We start from the raw sequence: 20,091 nt of genomic DNA on the forward strand, positions 1-20,091 counted from the left end.
GATGCCCATTCTCACTTAAACCCAGCATAAAACCGACCAAAGAAGGACCTTACTGCTGAACTCTGCCATTGCACTGCACTCTGTTACAGAACTTTGGCAAATCCAGCCCAGGTTTGGCTGGTGACAAAGGCAAGGCTGATCCCCTGAAGAGACCAGTCAGTGGGGTGAGGCCAATAATGGAAGCAGGGAGGTGGGACTGTGACCTTTGAAAGCACAAGCCCTTCTAAAGGGGAACAGCTGCCCTTCAGTCTTGCTAATTGTTGTTACATCAGAATGAAGCCCCACTAGCGTCAGATCTGATTTGCCTCAAGAAATCAGATTTCACATAAAAATCCTAATTAGTTTTAAACAGTGACACCCACAATCATGTTAATAATAAGTACCCTTGGTATGATGGGATGAGAATGGCACCTTTATGGTCTTTCAAAAACCCAGAATTCCAGTTCAATCATGAGAAAAACAGCAGACAAATCCCAATTGAGGGAATTCTACAAGATACCTGAACAGTACTCCTAAAAACTGTCAAGGTAATAAAAAACAAGGCAAGTCTGAGAAACCGTCATAGCCAAGGAGGGGTGAAATGTAACTTGTCCTGGATGGGATCCTGGGACAGAAAAAAGGGCATTAGGCAACAGCTAAGAAAATCTGCATACTCTATGGGCTTTAGTTAAAAATAACATATTGGGAGACTGGCTGGCTCAATAGCGTGCAACTCTTGATCTTGGAGTCATGAGTTTGAGCCCCATGTGGGGTGTAGAGATTACTTAAATAAAACTAAGATAATGTATCAATACTGTTTCATTAACTTGAACACTTGTACCATACTGGTACATGACAATAATAGGGAGAACTAACATCATGAATTTTCTGTAACGCTAAGGCTATTCTAAACAAGTTTTTTGTTTTTATTGTGGAAGAGGTCTAGGAGGTAGTATGAGGTCAGACCATATCCCCTTGTCAGTTCAGGTAGTCCACAGCCTGGCCTCCCCAGCCTGTCTCTTTCTCACACCCTGCTGGATTCACCTTCCTCAAATTTATCTCCGGTTCTAGTACCCAAAACTGTGTCAAACACTGGGTAATATGCGAGTCTCTTCTAACTCTAACCAACCTCCCTTAATGGCTTCCTCAGCCCCCTCCCTAAACTCCAGTGGAAACCACGTCCACCCACCTCCATGCCAGCCATCTGCCAGGGCTTCCAACCACGGCTGCTCTGCCTTCTTACATCCGAATCCTTCTCCTTCAAGGTCCTCCTGAAATCCCATTCTGTTGGTTAAGACCATCTACATCCTCATCCCCGCCAGCCCAAGGATTTCTGTTCTTCCCAAACCCGCAGTGCTCTTCTGTTCAATGCACACTACCTTCCTGAACAAGGCACCAACCCCCCACCATTCACTTGTTTTATGCTCTTGGGCAAACCCACTATCCCCTGCTACAGAAAGGTATAGAGGGGAGGGAAAGAATGAACTTCACAGGTGGGTATTCATCTTGGAATGTTAAGTGCTTTGCATAGAAGAACTGACGTTCCCTGAGCACCTCGGTGGCACAGTCACTTTATGTGGGACAAGCGAATTTTTTTATTTTTTATTGGGAAACCAATGTAACAAACCTAGACTTGTTGAAAATGAAATCAGTAACTAAGACTTTGCAGGCCCCATCCCCAGCCAGCACCAAGGCCTCTGCCTGGCCTGACCCCAGTTCCTCAAGCCCCCAAAAGGACAACCATGTTGAGAAGCTGAGGTCAACCTCAGGGCTAGTTTCCCACACTGCAACCCCCTCAACCCCACCCTCCATTGACACACATACCCTGGATCTGCAGTCTGGGTCTAGTCCCAAGGAGGGTACAGTGAGGTTCCCAGGGTGGCAGGGAATCACGGCCACACCCCAACCTGCTCAAATCCCAAGTTAGCAAAGGAAGACAGAAAAAAGACTGGCGTGCCTACCCACTCCCCCCTCCCCAGCCACCCCAGACAACAGCCTCACATCCCTGATCAGTAACACTGTGATTCTGAGGTGCCAATGGGGCTCCCAGTGGCTTCACCAGACCCTGGGTGATTACTGCAAAGGGCTTAGAGCCCAGGGGAGGGGACAGGCATTGCCCCACCACCTGCTCAGTACTAGCCAGCCAAGCTCCTGCCCTAAACTTGTGCCTGGGGTGCCTGTAGCCCCTTTCCCCTCCAGACATCCATGGCTCGGAACCAGTCCTCCTGCTAGAGAGAAATCAGTTCCAGGAGGCCCTTTCTCCCCCAGCCCGGGAGGAAGGATGGCCTGTGAGCTGGCTACACCAGCTTCTTCGCTTCAAAGAAGCTCTTGAGGTGTCGCATCTGCCAGACGCCGATGGCTACGAGGATGAGGGTCTGCAGAATGGACCACCACAGCACCCGCTGGTTGGTGCTCTCGCTGGTCTGCCGGAAACGTTCCTCTCGCCACTGTGAGAGGGGAGAGCGGAAGAGGAGCTTAAGTTTGCTGGGCACCACCTGGTGCCAGTCTAACTGCTGGGTTCCCTTTGCAGAGGATGCCCCAGAATCAAAGAGCTATGCCCAGGTTCCAATCAAGTGTCTGCAAAGAGCCAGAGACCCCACCTGGGGACTGTATTCATCCTCCCCAGCCAGGTGACCTCCAGGAACCCACTCATTTAAGTCTGTTTGCTTGGGGGTGCCTGGCTGACTCAGCTGGTAGAGCATGCAACTCTTGGGGTTGAAGCTCCACATTGGGCATGCAGCCTACTTCAAACCAACCAACCAACCTCTGTCTGCTCATGTGTCAGGTACAGCCCTCCCCTGGTCCTCTCCTGGAGCCAGTTGGGGGGGGAGGAGGGGAGGTGAAGTGCCAGTAGTATCACCCCATCAGACAGAGCTGCCCTATAGCACTCAGGAGTGCACGTGCTCTAAGCTCTCTGCCCAGGTCTTCCCCAACTGCTCCTCGAGGATTGTGGGCACAAGTTGCAAACTGGTGGCCCAGTGACTGGATGTGTTTTGCCAATAGTTAAAACCTGGTAAAAATTCACATCAAAATACTTGGATCTCTAGCTTCTCTTAAAAGCCAGGGCTAGCGTATCTATCTGCAAGGCTACCCTGGGTTGACAATTAACCGAGACCACTGAGGATTAGACACACAACAGTCCTTATAGTCACAGATTCATTCATGGTACCGCCTGGCTCCTGGACACAAATGAGTTTGAAATAGCTGGTCCTGGAAGCACCTGGAGCCATGGAAATAACACCCAAGGTATTAATATCAATTCCCGCTCTGTCACTGTGTACATGTAACTGGGATTTAGAGCAATGATGGCCTCTCAAGAGCCTGTCTCCTTGGTTACACACTGGAGTTAGTGATCCCCACCCCACCTTTTAGACTTGCAAAGCGGCACAGTTAAGTCCCTTGGCTTTCATAATGAATCTGACACACATGCCACTCCTGGCTGAGCGAGGGGAAGGCTTCTGGGAAGAAGCCCACCCAGGAGCTCCTGGCCCAACCACATACCCGTTGGTAGTTCTGCTCTTTCTGGATCTGCTCCACTTGCTCCACCAGCTGTCTCACTCGTAGCTGCAGCTCACTCAACTTGTCTTTGGCGGCAATTTCTGCATAGTCGTTGGCGTGTTCACCCACCTGGATGTCCAGGTGAACTCTCTGGGGACAGACAAGGAAGAGAAAAAGAAATCGGGCAGCCCTGCTCCATCTTCATGCCAGGCACTGACAGCTGGTCCCCCTACCTTCCTTCATTTGTGCATTTCGTCCAGGGCTGAGGCCTCCACAGTGTCCAGCCCTATGGGGCTCTAGGCAAACAGGCATGAATAAACTTGGCTGACACTTGGACCAAGGCACATACAAGGAGTTCAGGGACTGTGCCCAGATGTTCAGCGGAAACCCAAAATTATTAGGAGACACAAAATCCGACACACTCATCTCACACCCAAAGCACCGCCAGTCTCCAGGCCCCACCAGGGTTTAGAGGTTGAAAGCTACGAGTCCCATGTGGGTCCACTCACCAGCATGCCTCCAGCAAAAAGGGAGAACTTGGTGGAATTGGAGTGAAGACAGATCTGATGTTCGCCGGGGGTATGGGAGGTGAAAGTGAACCTGCCTTCAGAGCCATACTGCCGGGCCAGGATCACCTGGAGACAAAAGCCTTCAGTGAGTGTTATAGAGAGGATGGGGCTGTAAGGAAAGAAGTCTTAAGGCTCTCTGAGCCTCAAAAGTTAGCCAACAGAGACACAGGCACCCCACACACTAAAAGCTCCAAAGCTGCTCCGCGGTAGTTGCCAAAGCTTGTCTGAGAACTTCTGGGGGCAGGGGTGAAGAATCTAAAATGAAGCTGACGTGGGTCTGCGGTTGGAAAGGGCTCTTTATTCAGAGCTCCTGCCATTTCAACTCTTTTTTGTGTGTGGTTCTTTTTTTTTTTTTTTTTTTTTTAATGAAAAGTGACAATCAATGATTTTTTTTCTTTTGCTTTCCTTTAATATCCTTATCTGGTGAAATTAACAGTTGCTTCTTCGTTTTGGAAAGCACTCTGTCCTGTGAAACCTTAAAGTCTGGATGCCACAGCGTCAGAGTTGACAAAATTCTTTGACTGCCAGCACCACAATTAAGGCACCAACCACACCTGTAAGATAGGTGAGTTTCCGTTTCACAGACCAGGAAACCGGCTCAGGGAAGCTCAGTGACTTGGCAGAGTCACGCAGCAGTCGGTAAGAGGTTGACAGGAGCCGCTAGCACTGCAGCAGCCCAAGCTTGGCCTAGAGCGCAAAGCCGGGCGCGATCTTCTCACAACATCCAACTGTCTTCAGCAGTTCAGCAGATGCGGCAACTACGAGGGGAAGTACCAGCACCTGCCTGGTCTGGCGCCTAAGCGCAGGGCGGAGAGCTCCGCGCGCGGGCTTTGGGGTCGGCTCACCTTGTCCTCTGGGTCCTTCACCTCCACGAACATGCCGAGCCCGGGGGTGGCCGGCTGGTACTCCTCCCGCTGCTTGTCATACAGCTGCGTCCGGTAATTTCCTGGAGGGAAGTGGGGCGAGTCCAGGTCAGATGAGCGCGAGGTGGCGCGGAGTCGGCCCACGCCAGCACGCGGCGAGACCGGCTGCTTCCCTTTCTGGAAGAGGTGACTCTCCCGCACCCCCCGCCCCAAGACCAAGGTCTTTTTCCAAACTCTCCCCCTCCGCCCGCACCTATAACCATGGTCTCGTCCGGGATCTCCTCAATAAAGCACTTCTTTTCGGTCTCCCCGATGTGGAAGTAAAGCGCGCCTCCGCGGGCCACAAAACACAGAAGCAGCACGAGGGCCCGAATCACCCTTCCCAGTCCCCCTCCGGGCCGGGGCCCGACGACCCTCACGCCTTGCTCCGCAGCCATCTTGCTCCACCTGCCGGCGCAGTCGCAGCCCGCGGCGCCACGTAGCCCTGCCGCCGCCGCGGGGCCTGCCGGGACAGCGAGTTCGACTGGGTGGACTACAAGTCCCGAGATACCCCGCGGCCGCGGCGAGGCAGTACCCGATTGGGGAGCAGCTTTTGCCTGCTTCCGAATTACGGCCCAAGAATTGAAACCTTTTTTTTGTTAATCGCCCTGGCGGCGGGGCGACTACTAGTGTTTATAAAATTTTTACAGATGCTCCAAGTAACGCAGTTTGGTTGCGGTCGCAGTGAATAACGAGCAGACACAGGATTGAAACCGAGGATCCCTGACTTTCCTCGGGATTGCATCCGACACTCTGGGCTTTCTTCTATTTTTAAAAACTAAAAAGTGACACAGTGCACCAACTTATCTTGGAAAAAAAAAATTAAAGTACAAAAACAACAACAAAAAGCTGAGGTCTCATTTTACCACGTCTTTGCCACTTGAAACCCAACCATTGGTAAATCTGGTCTACCCTGGTCTGTATGGTCCCTGGTATACCCCCCCGCACTGTCATCAGTACCGGACATCATCCACGCGAGTGTTGCTGCCGGAGCACTGCCCTGATGACTTCTCTCCGAAGGTGGTTCGGTGCCCCAGGGGTCCGCTAGTAAAGGAGTATTGGGGGTCTTGGGCCAGGGTCGCCCCGTTTTGGAGGTCTCTGCGCGCAGTGTGAAATGAACAGAGGTCTGAGTCTGCCCTTCGTGTCCTTCCTGGGTTTGATCCATAGTCTAGTGTATTGTGGCAGCAGTTTATGACTGTGTGCCTCGTCAAGGTTTCGTAGAAGTTGGAGGTTTTCTCTCTACTTCGGCTTCTCTTTGTTATTTCGTTTGGCCCTGTGGAGGGAAGTTTAATGGCAATCTGTTGACATTTCCCCCTCATTGTAAGTCTTGATCTCCTTTTTCTTAACAGTAACAATATAATGTAATCTTTGCTCATACAGTACCTTATTTTTAAACCATTTCTCTGATGAAAGTGGTTAAGATTTCTTTTCCCCTACTATTTGCTCTTACATTTATTGCTGCAATAAATACTCTTGTTCATTTTCTAAAAGAGCATTACTATAGGACATAGTTTTTTGATGAAGTCACAAAATTGCCCTTTCAAACTTCATGTCAATTACAGTCTCACCAGCAGTGTGTCCTAATGCTTATTTTCCACACTCTGGTCTAATGTTCTCAACCTTTTTTTTTTTTTTTTTTTAATGTTTATTTATTTTGGAGAGAGAGAGAGATCATGAACAGGAGAGGGGCAGAGAGAGAAAGGGAGAGAGAATCCCAAAGAGGCTCCACACTGTCAGCCTCCAACGCAGGGCTCCAACCCACCAATTTATTAGGTCATGACCCGAGCCCAAATCAAGAATCAGACGCTAAGCTGACTGAGCCAGCCAGGTGCCCCTGGTTGTGTCTTTCTAAATGCTATTATAACTACATGCTATTAGTGTTGATGTAACCATCACACAGAATTAACAAATGATTACAGAATTGATGAACAATAACATTTTATAATAACAGTTTATAGTATTTGTAAAATTAAACTTTTTATGTTGAGATAACTATAGATTCACATGCAGTTGCAAGAAACAATGCAGAAAGATCCAGTGTACCAATTACCCAGTTTCCCCCATTGTAATATCTTGCCCAAGTATAATGCAATATCACAAACAAGACATTGACATTGATAGTCAAGACACAGAACTTTTCCATCACCATAGGGATCCCTCATGTTGTGTGTTAAAGCCACACTCACTTCCCTATTCTTTCATCCTTTCCTTTTTAAAAAAAAAAAAAAATGTTTATTTGTTTTTGAGAGAGGATGTGTGAGAGTGGGGTAGGGGCAGAGAGAGAGAGGGAGACAGAGGATCTGAAGTAGGTTCCTCACTAACAGCAGAGGGCCCTATGTGGGGCTTGAAATCACAAGGCATGAGATCATGACCTGAGCCAAAATCAGGAGTTGGACGCTCAACCAACAGAGCCACCCAGGTGCGCTCCTTGTTTTTTTAAATTTTTTTTATTTTTAAAATTTTTATTTTTGGGAGAGAGAGAGAGAGAGTGCGTGGAGGAGTAGAGAGGGAGACAGAGGATCTGAAGCAAGCTTTGCATTGACAGCAGAGAGCCTGATGTGGGGCTCAAACTGAAGAACTGTGAGATCATGACCTGAGCTGAAGTCAGCCACTTAACCAACTGAACCATCCAGGCACCTCTTTTTCACCGTCTCCTTAACTTCAGACAACTGATCTGTGTTCTTCATTTCTATAATTTTGTCATTTCAAGAATGTATAAATGGAATCATACAGTATATAACCTTTTACGATTGGCTTTTTTCACTTAGTTAATTCTCTGGAGATTTAAGCAGTTTATTGGTTGTATCAACAATTATAGCAAAAAAAGTAACTACTACATACGATGTGTATACATATAATTTGTTTGATATCAGTCACAGAAAAGGGTGAGAACAGAGCTAGCTGTTAAAAGGAGCAGAGAGTTTTTGGGTGTTACTGAAGGTAAACTGGTATAAATTCAAATTGGAATGTTTTAACTTTTAGGATATTAAATGTAACCCCCATGGTAACCACAAAGAAAATAGCTGTAAAATATACACAGAAGAATGTGGGAAAGGAATTTACATGTTTAACTACTAATTTAGAGGAATTTAGGGACCCCTGGGTGGCTCAGTCGGTTAAGCAGCCAACTTCAGCTCAGGCCATGATCTCGCCGTCGGTGGGTTTGAGCCCCGCATCGGGCTTTGTGCTGACAGTTCAGAGCCTGGAGTCTGCTTCAGATTCTGTGTGTCTTTCTCTCCCTCTCTCTCTGCCCCTCCCCTGCTCATGCTCTCAAAAATAAATAAACATTTAAAAAATAAAAGCTTTATAGTTTTATACTTTATATTTAAATCTATATTCTATTTTGAGTTCATTTTTTTAATAAAGTGTGAGGTATAAGTCAAGTCTTGTGTGTGTGTGTGTGTGTGTGTGTGTGTGTGTGTGTGTGTGTGTCAAAGGATGGCAAATAACTATAGCATCACTTGTTGAAAAGGCTATCTTCAAGGGGTGCCTGGGTGGCTAAGTCTGACTTCGGCTCCGCTCATGATCTCATGGTTTGTGAATTCTAGCCCCTCATCAGGCTCTGTGCTGACAGCTCAGAGCCTGGAGCCTGCTTCAGATTCTATGTCTCCCTCTCTCTCTGCCCCTACCCAACTCACGCTCTGTCTCTGCTCTCAAAAATAAATGACCATTAAAAAAAAAATAGAAAAGGCTATTTTCAAGAGAATGAGAAGCCAAGCCATAAATTGGGAGAAAATCTCTGTAAAGGATGTATATCAGAAATAATTGCTATCCAAAATATACAAAGAACAGACAAAGAACAACAAAATATACAAAGAACCCTTAAAACTCCACAGTAAGAAATGAATAACCCAATGAAGAAATGAGCAAGAGATCTGAACAAACTGTTCAGCAAAGAAGATCATACATGGCAAAAAAAGCATATGAAAACCTGGTTATGATCCTATGTCATTAGGGAAATGCAAATTGAAACAATGAGATACCACCAGGGACTTATTAGAATGATAAAAATCCAAACACCGACAACACGAAATGCTGGCAAGGTTATGGTGCAACAGGGACTCTTATTCATTGCTGGTGAGAATGCAAAATGTTACAGCCACTTTGGATGATAGTTTGATAGTTTCTTATAAGACTAAACATACTCTTACCATGTAATCCAGCAATAGGGCTCCTTGGTATTTACCCAAATAAATTGAGAAGTTATGTCCACACAAAATCTTGCATAAAGATATTTGTAGCAGCTTTATTTATACTTGCCCAAACTTGAAAGCAACCAAGATGTCCTTCAGTAAGTGAATGTACAAATAAAATGTGGTACATACAGATAATGGAATATTATTTAGTGCCAAAAAGAAATGGGCTATCAAACCATGAAAAGACATGGAGAAACCTTACATGCATATTGCTAAGTGAAAGAAGCCAATCCAGGGGCGCCTGGGTGGCGCAGTCGGTTAAGCGTCCGACTTCAGCCAGGTCACGATCTCGCGGTCCGTGAGTTCCAGCCCCGCGTCAGGCTCTGGGCTGATGGCTCGGAGCCTGGAGCCTGTTTCCGATTCTGTGTCTCCCTCTCTCTGCCCCTCCCCCGTTCATGCTCTGTCTCTCTCTGTCCCAAAAAGAAATAAAAAACGTTGAAAAAAAAATTAAAAAAAAAAAAAAAGAAGCCAATCCAAAAAACGTTGTTACTGTATGATTCCAACCATGCAACATTCTAGAAAAGGCAAAAGATCAGTGGTTGCCAGGAAGGGAGGAGGAGGGATGAATAGGCAGAGTGCAGAGTATTCTTAGGGCAATGAAACTATTCTATATGACATTATAATGGTAGATACATGTCCAAAACCATAGAATGTAAAACACCAAGATGGACTCCCAATGTAAACTAAGGACTTTGGGTGAAAATAATGTGTCAATGTAGGTTCATTGATTGTAACAAATGTACTACTTTGGTGCAGGATATATTCTAAAAGTTTTTATTTATTTTGAGGGGGGGGGAGAGAGAGAGAGAGAGAGAGAGAGAGAGAGCGCAAGCAGGGGAGGGTCAGAGAGAGAAAGGGAGAGAGAATCCCAAGAAGGATCCACACTGTCAGCACAGAGCCCAATGCAGGGCTTCATCCCACAAATTGTGGGATCGTGACCTGAGTCAAAATCAAGAGTTGGACGGTTAACCAACTGAGCCACACCAGTGCCCCTATAGTTTTGATTTTTTGACTAAGGCATACAATGTCTTGAAATCAGGTAGACTGATTTCTGCCACTTTATTCTTCTTCACGAATGTTTTAGTTATGCTAGTTCCTTTGCCTCTCCATGTAAATTTTAGAATAATATTGTCTATATTTAAAAAAAAAAAAAAACAAACTCCTGGGCGCCTGGGTGGCTCAGTCAGTTGAGTGTCCGACTTCAGCTCAGGTCATGATCTTGTGGTCTGTGGGTTCGAGCCCCACATCGGGCTCTGTGCTGACAGCACAGAGCCTGGAGCATGCTTCAGATTCTGTCTCCTTCTCTCTCTCTGTCCCTCCCCTGCTCATGCTCTGTCTTTCTCTCTGTCAAAAATAAATTGAAAAAATTAAAATAAAACAAAACTCCTGGTGGGACTTTGACATGAATTGTGTTAAACTTGGGTAATAGTTTGGAAAGAATTGCCATATTTACTATGTTGAGTGTTCTGATCTATGAACACAGTATGTCTCTGGATTTATTTGGTCTTCTTTGAGTTTTTCTTCATCAGAATTTTGTAATTTTCAGCAAACAGATTTTATGCGTATTTTGTTAAGTAATTCATTTTCTATGAACTGACTGTAAATCATATTGTGTTTTTAATTTTGGTTTCCTTATATTTGTTAGTATGTAGACATGTGATTGATTTGTACATGTTGCTCTTATGTTATACAAACTTGCTGAATTCATTTATTAGTTCTAGGAAATCTATGGATTTCTTAGACTTTTCTAAATATATAATCATGTCATCTACAAATAGGGACAGGTTTATTTCTTCCTTTCCCATCCGCATGCCTTTTTTTTTTTTTTTAGCCTTCTTACAGTTACTAGATCTTCTGATACAATGTTAAATAAGAGTGGTGAGAGGGATACCTGGGTGGCTCAGTCGGTTAAGACTCTGACTCTTGATTTTGGCTCAGGTCATGATCTCACAGTTCGTGGGATCGAGCCCCACATCAGGCTCTGAGCTGACAATATGGAGCCTACTTGGGATTCTCTCTGTCCCTCTCCCCTCTCTCAAAATACATAAAATAAAATTTTAAAAAGTTTTTTTTATTATGAATTATATCAAATCTACCAGTGTTTGAGTGGAAATTAAGTCTTTATGTAGTTTTATATGCTGTAATATGTCTTCAAATAAATCTCTCCTATTAAAAAAAACCCATCAAATTCTGAGGTCTTGGGTGAACCACAGATGGGGCGAGTAGATGTAGCACCCCAGTGTCTTCTTTTAATCTTGCAAATGGCACCCAGGTTCAGTGGTCTTGGCAGCAATTGTGGAACGAGCTTTTTGTCAAGTGGGAGGATTGCAGACTGGTGGGTTCACTGCTCTTATGTTCCTAGCCTCGTCATCGATCAGAAATAGGTTGCTCTATTTTTAACAAAACACTTTTACTCCTTGGGCAGTCATATTCCCCCTTCTTAATGTCTGGATTTTGGGCTTTAGAATCTCACTGGTGCACTATCTCCTTACATGTATTTTGATGCAAGCATTTTCCACTTTTTACTCTTTGGGGGATTTCTGTGAGTAGTCTGATCAATGGACCACTTCCACGCAAGACTGGTTACTCATAGTGGAGTGTGGGGGCTGCCACTGGTCCATCCATGTTTGTTACAGGTCTGCAATGATTTAAGTACAGAAATTGAGTTTTTAGAACCTTTTACAGAAGTTTAACATTGATGTGATATCCAAGCACATGATTAGTTTCATTTTTAATTGTATTTTATAAGAGTATTGGCTTGTGAGGGATTGCAAATTTTATTGGAAACAAAACAAAGCCAATACTTTACTCCAGGTGGTGGTAGTGCTGTTCAGAGAACAATCAGGACCAAGGACAGCACCCCTGTCTCCCAAACCTGAGTCCTCACTTTTCTGCCTTTGCTCCCAGCTGTAGCTACATTCCCTGGTAGACAACTAGTTCCCAAATCAACAGATGCTTTTCAGCTCTTGTTTATTTGGCCTTTATAAAGCGTGACTGTTATTAATATCTGAATCTGTCATTTTTGTTTAATAGTCATTCCAAATGAGGAAGTAAGAAACACTCTCCTAGGATTGTCAATGAGCCACACCATTAAAATGAAGGGACAATTCCGGTAACTAAAATATATTATCAGTCTTAAAACACTGTATTGTAATTGCTCATTTTCTTTCAGTGGGCCCTTAGATGGCAGATGACAGGTCTAATTCATTTTCATGTCCAACACGTGTCATAACACCTGGACCAGAGTTCGTGTCAGCAAATGCCTGCCACTTATCAACTGGGTGATCTTGGGCAAGTTTTTACTCAACTTTGCAGCTGTTTCCCTCTCTAGCTATTAAACTGGAATAGCATTAGAGCCTGCCTAACAATTTTTAAAAGATTAGTTCACTTAGTGAACTTAAAAAGTGATTACAGGGACACCGGGGTGGCTTAGTCCGACTTCGGCTCAGGTCATGATCTCATGGTTCATGAAGTTTGAACCCCACATCGGGCTCACTGTTGTAAGCCTGTCAGTGCAGAGCCTGTTTCTGACCCTCTGTCCCCCTTTCGCTGCCCCTTCCCCCCTTGTGCTCTCTCAAAAATAAATAAAACATAAAAGGAATCAATTTAAAAAAAAAGTGATTACAATAGTGCCTGGCATTAAAGAACAAAAAAGATGATCATCAGGGTGCCTGGCTAGCTCCAGTTGGGAGAGCATGTGACTTTTGATCTCAGGGTTGTGAGTTCTAGCCCCATGTTGGGTGTAGACATTACTTAAATAAATAAAATCTTATTTAAAGGGGCACCTAGATGGCTCAGTTGGTTAAGTGTCTGACTTAATTTCTGCTCAGGTCACGATCTCACAGTCATGAGATCAAGCCCCATGTTGGGCTCTGTGCTGGGTGTGGAGCCTGCTTAAGATTCTCTGTCTCTCTTTCTCCCTCCCCTGCTCAAACGTGCTCTCTCTCTCTCTCAAAACAACTTATTTTTTTAAAAAATTCTTTTGGGGTGCCTGGGTAGCTCAGTCGGTTGAGTGTCAGACTTTGGCTCAGGTCATGATCTCATGGTTCATGGGTTCCAGCCCCGTGTCGGGCTCTGTACTGACAGCTCAGGGCCTGGAGCCTGCTTTGAATTCTGTGTCTCCCTCTCTCTCTCTGCTCCTCCCCTGCTCACACTCTGTCTCTCTCTCAAAAATAAATAAAGATTAAAAATTTTTTAAAAATTTATTTTAATGTCTATTTACTTTTGACAGAGAGAGAGAGCGAGAGCGAGCTGAAGAGAGGCAGAAAGAGAGGGAGACAAAGAATCCGAAGCAGGCTCCAGACTCTGAGCTGACAGCACAAAGCATGACGCGGCGCTTGAACTCATGAACCACGAGACCATGACCTGAGCCGAAGTCAAACACTTAACCTATTGAGACACCCAGGTGCCCCTCTCAAAAAAAAAAAAAAACTTATTAAAAAAAATCATCATCATCACCACCACCACCACCACACGTTGCAGAATAAACTAATGAGCATCTCTTAGCACCACAGGCACTAGGTGGTGGAAGACTTCATCCCACTACCTGGGTTGAACTACATCTTTCTACTGACATGTTTGGGTCTACACTATTCTCACAGGGCATTGTAGGCTTTGGAATTCTCTAGATTTGTTTTTTCTCCGCTCCCATTTTGTCATGTTGGCTCCACTCTCCCACCCCTTTCGGTTGTGTACTGCTATCCTTTTCCAGTGGCTTTCCTGCTATCTTCTCTCCCCTCCAGGCTCACCCACAACCTCTTCCTGGTTCCTAGTGCAGACGGAAGTACACTGGATGAAGGGCTCCCCTATTATGTGGGCCTGGCACCTCCTGTGCCCTTAGATTCGGCCCAATTACCTTCACCCTCAAAGTTCCTGTAACTTTTCTTCCCCTAGTTCCTTAACTGGCCTACTGGCTGCTAGGCAATCCTAGGCCCCCCTGCCTAAATTGTTCTTGTCTCTCGCTGCTCAGGGAGATCTTAATCATCCTTCAAGGCTTGAGTCAAATCTACTGCTTCCACGAAAGCCGCGACATTTCCCTCTCCCTTTCCTGAATTGCTGCTTCAGCCTCTAAACCCCACAGGGCTTCTCTTCTCATTCCATGTCACCATGTCACCCCCTCTCCCCTAATCAACCCTAAACTCTTCTAGGTGGAAGCCCAGGTCATAAACGTCCCGTTATCCCCATCCTTTCAGCACACATCTGGGGTGGCTGCGCCGCATGTTGCAGAGGGCAACCCCCCGCCCCTGAAGCTATTACCCTAATCGGCAAGATGGGCTAACAGCAGCTACGCCTCCCCGGGTTTCTGCGTGGATTAAGAGATGCCCGGTGGCGGAAAGCGCTCCAGAGCGTTCCTCCAGGTTGTTGGGGGCGGGGGGGGGGGGGGGGGGGGGGAGCGGTGTCTCGCTTGGCCCCTCAGCAGCGTGGGTCGGCGGGAACGCGCCGGGGGCGGGGCCACGCGAGGGCTCCCGGGAGTTGTAGTCCGTACCCGAGTTTAGAGTCTCCGCAGGCTCCGCGCAGAGACCGGAGGACTCGCCCGGGAAGGTGGCGGGGGCCTGCGGGGCGCGAGGAGCTGGGCCCCGGGCTGGCCCCGGGAGGGGATGGGGCACAGCGCGGGCAACCGGTATGGCCCTGCCGCTGCTGCTGGGGCAGCTGCTGGCGCTGATGGGCCCCGGGGACGCGTTCTACCTCGAGGTCCGCGAGCTGGAGGAGAAGTGCTTCATCCAGGAGATCCCCGATGGTACCGTGGTCATAGGTGCGCGTCTCGGCCAGTCCTGGCCTTGCCCTCCCTGCACCTAGAGTCCTGAGAGGGGAGGGAAATGGGTGGCACCAGCTCAGTCCCATATCTTCCCTCCCCTGCCGGGGGTAGGGCTCAGAGGGATGGGTGGACAGCAGTCTGGCCAAGGCATCCTTTCTCTTGCCTGTGCCGGGGATGGGGGCGCCTAGGAGGCTAGTCTGAACGAGACTGGAATGATGGCAGAGAAGTGGGGCTGGAGAAGAGAGGAGAGGCCGAGGGCCGTGGTCGGTCTCCTCAGACTCAAGATCTTCCTGTTCCTCCCCTGACCACTGGGACTCCATCATGGGTATGGATGGGATTGCACCTCCGTTGCCTCTCCATTAGGTAACTACAAGACGGAGCTATACGACCCTGCTATGGAAAAGTACCAGCCCTCCCCTCAGTGGATCAATTTATTCGTGTTTGTGAAGGACCCGGAGAACAAGGTGAGGCAGGCCTTTACTCCTTGCAGCCTTCCACCGGGCCCCCACCCCCAGGCCCCCAGAGTCAATGTGTAGCCTTCTCTAGTCCTTCATTTCTCACAGAAGGATGTCTTCTCACAGGCAGGATAGCTTAAGGAGGGCCATGCTCTTTGCAAACTGTACTCTGTATTGGCAATGCTGGGATCTGAGAATTTCTGGCCAAACTGATGTCATTTCTTTCACACTGTCCCATCTGGCCTGTGGGGGTGTAGACCTGGGATACCCCCACAATTCTCCTGGAAGCAAGTGTATGGCTAACATCTCTGTGCTCACTGGAGGCTGCTTCCTCTAGAACCTTCTGGCCCGTCAGTACGGCCCTCAGGGCAGCTTCACCTTCACCTCCCAGTCTCCAGGAGAGCACCAGATCTGCCTCCACCTTGAGTCTATCCGGTTCGCCCTCTTCTATGATGGCAAGCTGGTGAGTGTGGCAGGTGGGAGGTCCACCGTCCCCAGGGACTCAATTTCTCTGCCTCTAGAGTGAGAAGGGTGCAGTGGGTGGTGCCTGTTGAGTAGGGCTGGGACTCTACATGAAGTGAGCACATGGGGAACAGATCTTGAGGATAAAAGGAGACCTTGGGAGGGAGTTACCGTGACTTAAAATCCTTCCTCGGCTCCCTGACCCATCCCTAGGATACATACTGAGCTTCACCATGTGAAATTCAGAGCTGTTCTGCTGATTGCTGCAGGCCTCTCCATTGTCATCTCCCAATACAGGACTTTTAGTAAACTGCCTCAGAGTCTTACCTCTGTTTCCTTTGCACATGTTGTCCCTATCCTTGGTGTTTTGAATATACAACTCCACACAAGCCGAGTCCTGATCTGGTGTTTGGACGCCCAGAGCAAGGCCAGTCAACAAGTTGGTGTGTGAGGAACAGTGTCAGGCCCAGGCTGGGATGCAGAAGCTAGATTTCCAGCAGGTCCATGGAGCTAAGCTCCCTGACTTCCACTCTTGGCTCCCCCGTTCCAGGCCATTCACTTGGATATGCAGTTGGGTGAACGCACCAACGATTACGCGGAGTTTGCAGCCAAGGACAAGCTGACCCAGCTGCATCTGCGTGTCCAGCAGCTTGTGGAGCAGGTGGAGTTGATCCAGAAGGAGCAGGAATACCAGAGGGTGAGGGGCTGGGTTGGGCTGGCACAGTTGGGACGGGGGATGTGTCACCTCCTGGGAAGGGAAGCTTCCCGCTCTTCCCCCAGAGTGGGTGGGGGTGCAATTCAGTTCCGGACACGTATCTACTCCCTTCTTCCCTCCCACAGTGGCGAGAGGAGCGCTTCCGGCAGACCAGCGAGAGCACCAACCAGCGGGTGCTGTGGTGGTCCATTCTGCAGACCTTCATCCTCGTGGCCACAGGTGTCTGGCAGATGCAGCACCTCAAGAGTTTCTTTAAAGCCAAGAAGCTGGTGTAGGTGGGCCCCAGAAACCCAGCCCCAACTCATTCCCCTTCTGTTCACTGATGGGAAGTGGCCTGGCTTGGTCTATTTCCTGGTTCCCAACCCCCCAACCCTGCAGGGCTTCCTTGCTTACTGGCAGGGGGACAGAGGACTTCTTTGAACTGGTTTCTCAGCCAGCACTTGGGAAAGGATGGGTTTCCCACTAAACACTTGGTCGGGGAGCTGAAGGATTCTGTGTGGCTCTGTGCTGCTGAGGAGGGTGACGGTGCCCCCATCCCCAGGCTAAACCAGATGGATGAACTATCCCAAGATGGAGAATTAAGAGTGAATTACAAACTGCAGACTCTCTGACCTAAGCATTTATTGCCTCCTACTCTGCAATTCATTCCAGTGTTTTGTTTCTAACCAGATATTGACAGGTGTGTGAGGCCCCACATGTACTGGTGGGTGCTGATCCCAAAATGGATGGGGTGAAGGAAGCTTGTACTCCAAAAGCCTTAGCAACTTGTGGAGTCCTTTCCAGAAAAGTCCAATTTGGGTCCATCTTATGGGTAACCTGAGTGCTTGTGCGGATCCTCTGTCTCTTTCTGGGGTTGGGTCAAGTTCATGTGCTATTCTAGCTGCTCGGACTGCTGGGTTCTTCCAGGAGGTCAAGTGGGCACCTCTGTCTTCCTACTATTTTCTGCCAATCTGTGTCTCTCTTTGTGATGTCACTGGTTGATTTTTTTCAGGAGATTCTTTTTCTCTTTTCTTTCCTTCTTCCCCCTCCTTCCCTCCTTCCTTTCTCTCTTTGTTCCTTTTTCTTTCTTCCTCTTTCTTCCCTCCTTACTTCCTCTTTCCCTCCCTCTCTCTTCCTTCCTTTCTTTTTCTTAAACAAGATTCGAAGTAATTGTTTCCATTATATTCAGCATTCCTGTGGCTCAGCCTTCACATGCGCACACAAGTATAGATAACCAGGCATCTATGTACCCACTGCATCTGCCTGATCTAGCCCACATTTTACCAAGCCCTCTGCTGGTTGCTCTGTTGGAATATAGTCAGCGCTCATATGAATCTGATGTTTTCTGTCATAAGGAAGCTCACTCATCAAGAAAATCAAGTCCATGGGGCGCCTGGGTGGCGCAGTCGGTTAAGCGTCCGACTTCAGCCAGGTCGCGATCTCGCGGTCCGTGAGTTCGAGCCCCGCGTCGGGCTCTGGGCTGATGGCTCAGAGCCTGGAGCCTGCTTCTGATTCTGTGTCTCCCTCTCTCTCTGCCCCTCCCCCGTTCATGCTCTGTCTCTCTCTGTCCCAAAAATAAATAAAAAACGTTGAAAAAAAATTAAAAAAAAAAAAAAAAAAAAAAAGAAAATCAAGTCCAAATCATCAAGGCCAAGGGAGACTCCCCATTAGGAGGGGGAAGTTGTGACAAACCCTGCTCTTGGCCCCTGGGACAGACACAACCTCCCCTAAGATACTCTTGAGGGACACTGCAAGCCTTGGAGATGTTGCTCATTTGTGGGTGTGGTCATGACTGGCCTCTGGAAAGTATGAATGGACTGAACTGAAGGCTGAGGGAAACCACTAGAGAGTAACCAGAGTATGTGATCATAGGGTCCATTACCCTTACTTGAAGCTGGTGCATATGTGTGCGTGGGGGGAGGGGGGGTGCTCTGCTGTCTGCCACAGGAGAAGCAGAGTGATCCAGAAAGGCACACTCTTGCACACGGAGCCTCTGGTCTGACACCAAATGAGGCAGGGCTTGAACAACAGCTAAGGGTGATGCATGCTTCTGAGAAGAAGGCTGTGCACTAAGATTGACATGATTGGAACTCTAGCCTAGTCTAGATGGTCAGGAAATGCTGCTTTTTAGAATTGCATTCATGATTAGGAGTTAGCTGGAAGAAGTGTGTTCTGGCCAGAGGGAATAGCACCTACAGAAGCCCTAAGGCAAAAAAGAATATGGCAATTTGGGGAAACTGAAAGGAGGCCACTATATCATAATCCCGACTCTAAGAGAGACCACAGGACAGATATGGTGTTTGCTGGGGGTATGGGAGGTGAAAGTGAACCTGCCTTCAGCCATACTGCCCCACCAACATGACCTAGAGAGAAGGGGCTTCAGCGAGTGTTACAAGGAGGATGGGCCTGGAAGGAAACAGGGCTTAAGGCTCTCACTGCCTCCAAAGTTAGCAAACAGAGCCTTAGGCACTCCACAACACTAAAAGGAAGGTCCAGAGATGCTCAGCAGCAGTTGCCGAAAACTTATCTGACAGGGCGCCTCGGTGGCTCAGATGATTGAGCAGAGGATTCTTGATTTCCGCTCAGGTCATAATCCCAGGGTCATGGGATCGAGCCCTGACACAGGCTCCACGTTGAGCATGGAGCCTGCTTAAGATTCTCTCTCTGTGCTCCTCTCCCCCTCTCTTGCAGGGACACACTCTCTAAAAAAAAAGAAAAGAAAAGCTTATCTAGCAAGGGAGAAGAGTCTGAGAAGAGGCTGAGATGTGACTGCTTCTGGGAAGGGCTTTCCTTCATTCAGAGCTCCTGCTCTTTCAACTCTTTTGGGGTGACTCCATTGTTAAATGAAAGGGGACAACTAAAGATTTGTTTTCCTTTGTTTTAATATCCTTATCTGGCGAAACTAACAGTTGCTTCTTCGTTTTGGAAAGCACTCTGTCCTGTGAAACCTTAAAGTCTGGATGCCACAGCGTCAGAGTTGACAAAATTCTTTGACTGCCAGCACCACAATTAAGGCACCAACCACACCTGTAAGATAGGTGAGTTTCCATTTCACAGACCAGGAAACCGGCTCAGGGAAGCTCAGTGACTTGGCAGAGTCACGCAGCAGTCGGTAAGAGGTTGAGAAGAGCCTCTAGCACTGCAGCAGCCCAAGCTTGGCTTAGAGCGCAAAGCCGGGCGCGATCTTCTCACAACACCCAACTGTCTTCAGCAATTCAGCAGATGCGGCAACTAGGAGGGGAAGTACTAGCACCTGCCTGGTCTGGCGTCTAAGCGCAGGGCGGAGGGCTCCGCGGGCTTTGGGGTCGGCTCACCTTGTCCTCTGGGTCCTTCACCTCCACGAACATGCCGAGCCCGGGGGTGGCCGGCTGGTACTCCTCCGCTGCTTGTCATACATTTGCGTCCGGTAGTTTCCTGGAGGTCAGATGAGCGCGAGGTGGCATGGAGTCGGCCCACGCCAGGACGCGGCGAGACCGGCTGCTCCCGGCTCTGGAAGAGCTGACTCTCCCTACCCCAAGGTCTTGTTTCAAACTCTCCCCCTCCGCCCGCACCTATAATTATGGTCTCGTCCGGAATCTCTT

At 48.0% G+C, this 20,091-nt stretch overlaps 2 protein-coding genes across 2 annotated transcripts; one reads left to right on the forward strand and one right to left on the reverse strand.

The window, feature by feature from the left end:
• Nucleotides 1-1,567: 1,567 nt before the first annotated feature.
• TMED9 (transmembrane p24 trafficking protein 9) lies at nt 1,568-5,387 on the reverse strand. Its single transcript, XM_042933233.1, has 5 exons — nt 5,163-5,387; nt 4,892-4,992; nt 3,987-4,112; nt 3,481-3,627; nt 1,568-2,426 (listed from the first exon to the last, which is right to left on the reverse strand). The coding sequence occupies exons 1-5, from the start codon at nt 5,344-5,346 to the stop codon at nt 2,277-2,279; spliced, it is 708 nt and encodes a 235-aa protein (XP_042789167.1). The 5' UTR covers nt 5,347-5,387; the 3' UTR covers nt 1,568-2,276.
• Nucleotides 5,388-14,652: 9,265 nt separating this feature from the next.
• Nucleotides 14,653-17,125, forward strand: LOC122216423 (transmembrane emp24 domain-containing protein 9-like). Its single transcript, XM_042933246.1, has 5 exons — nt 14,653-14,896; nt 15,263-15,363; nt 15,692-15,817; nt 16,367-16,513; nt 16,657-17,125. Exons 1-5 carry the CDS (start codon nt 14,767-14,769, stop codon nt 16,804-16,806), a joined length of 654 nt encoding a protein of 217 aa, XP_042789180.1. The 5' UTR covers nt 14,653-14,766; the 3' UTR covers nt 16,807-17,125.
• The last annotated feature ends 2,966 nt before the right edge of the window (nt 17,126-20,091 follow it).

This window comes from Panthera leo, chromosome A1 (assembly GCF_018350215.1).
Source record: "Panthera leo isolate Ple1 chromosome A1, P.leo_Ple1_pat1.1, whole genome shotgun sequence".
NCBI lineage: Eukaryota > Metazoa > Chordata > Mammalia > Carnivora > Felidae > Panthera > Panthera leo.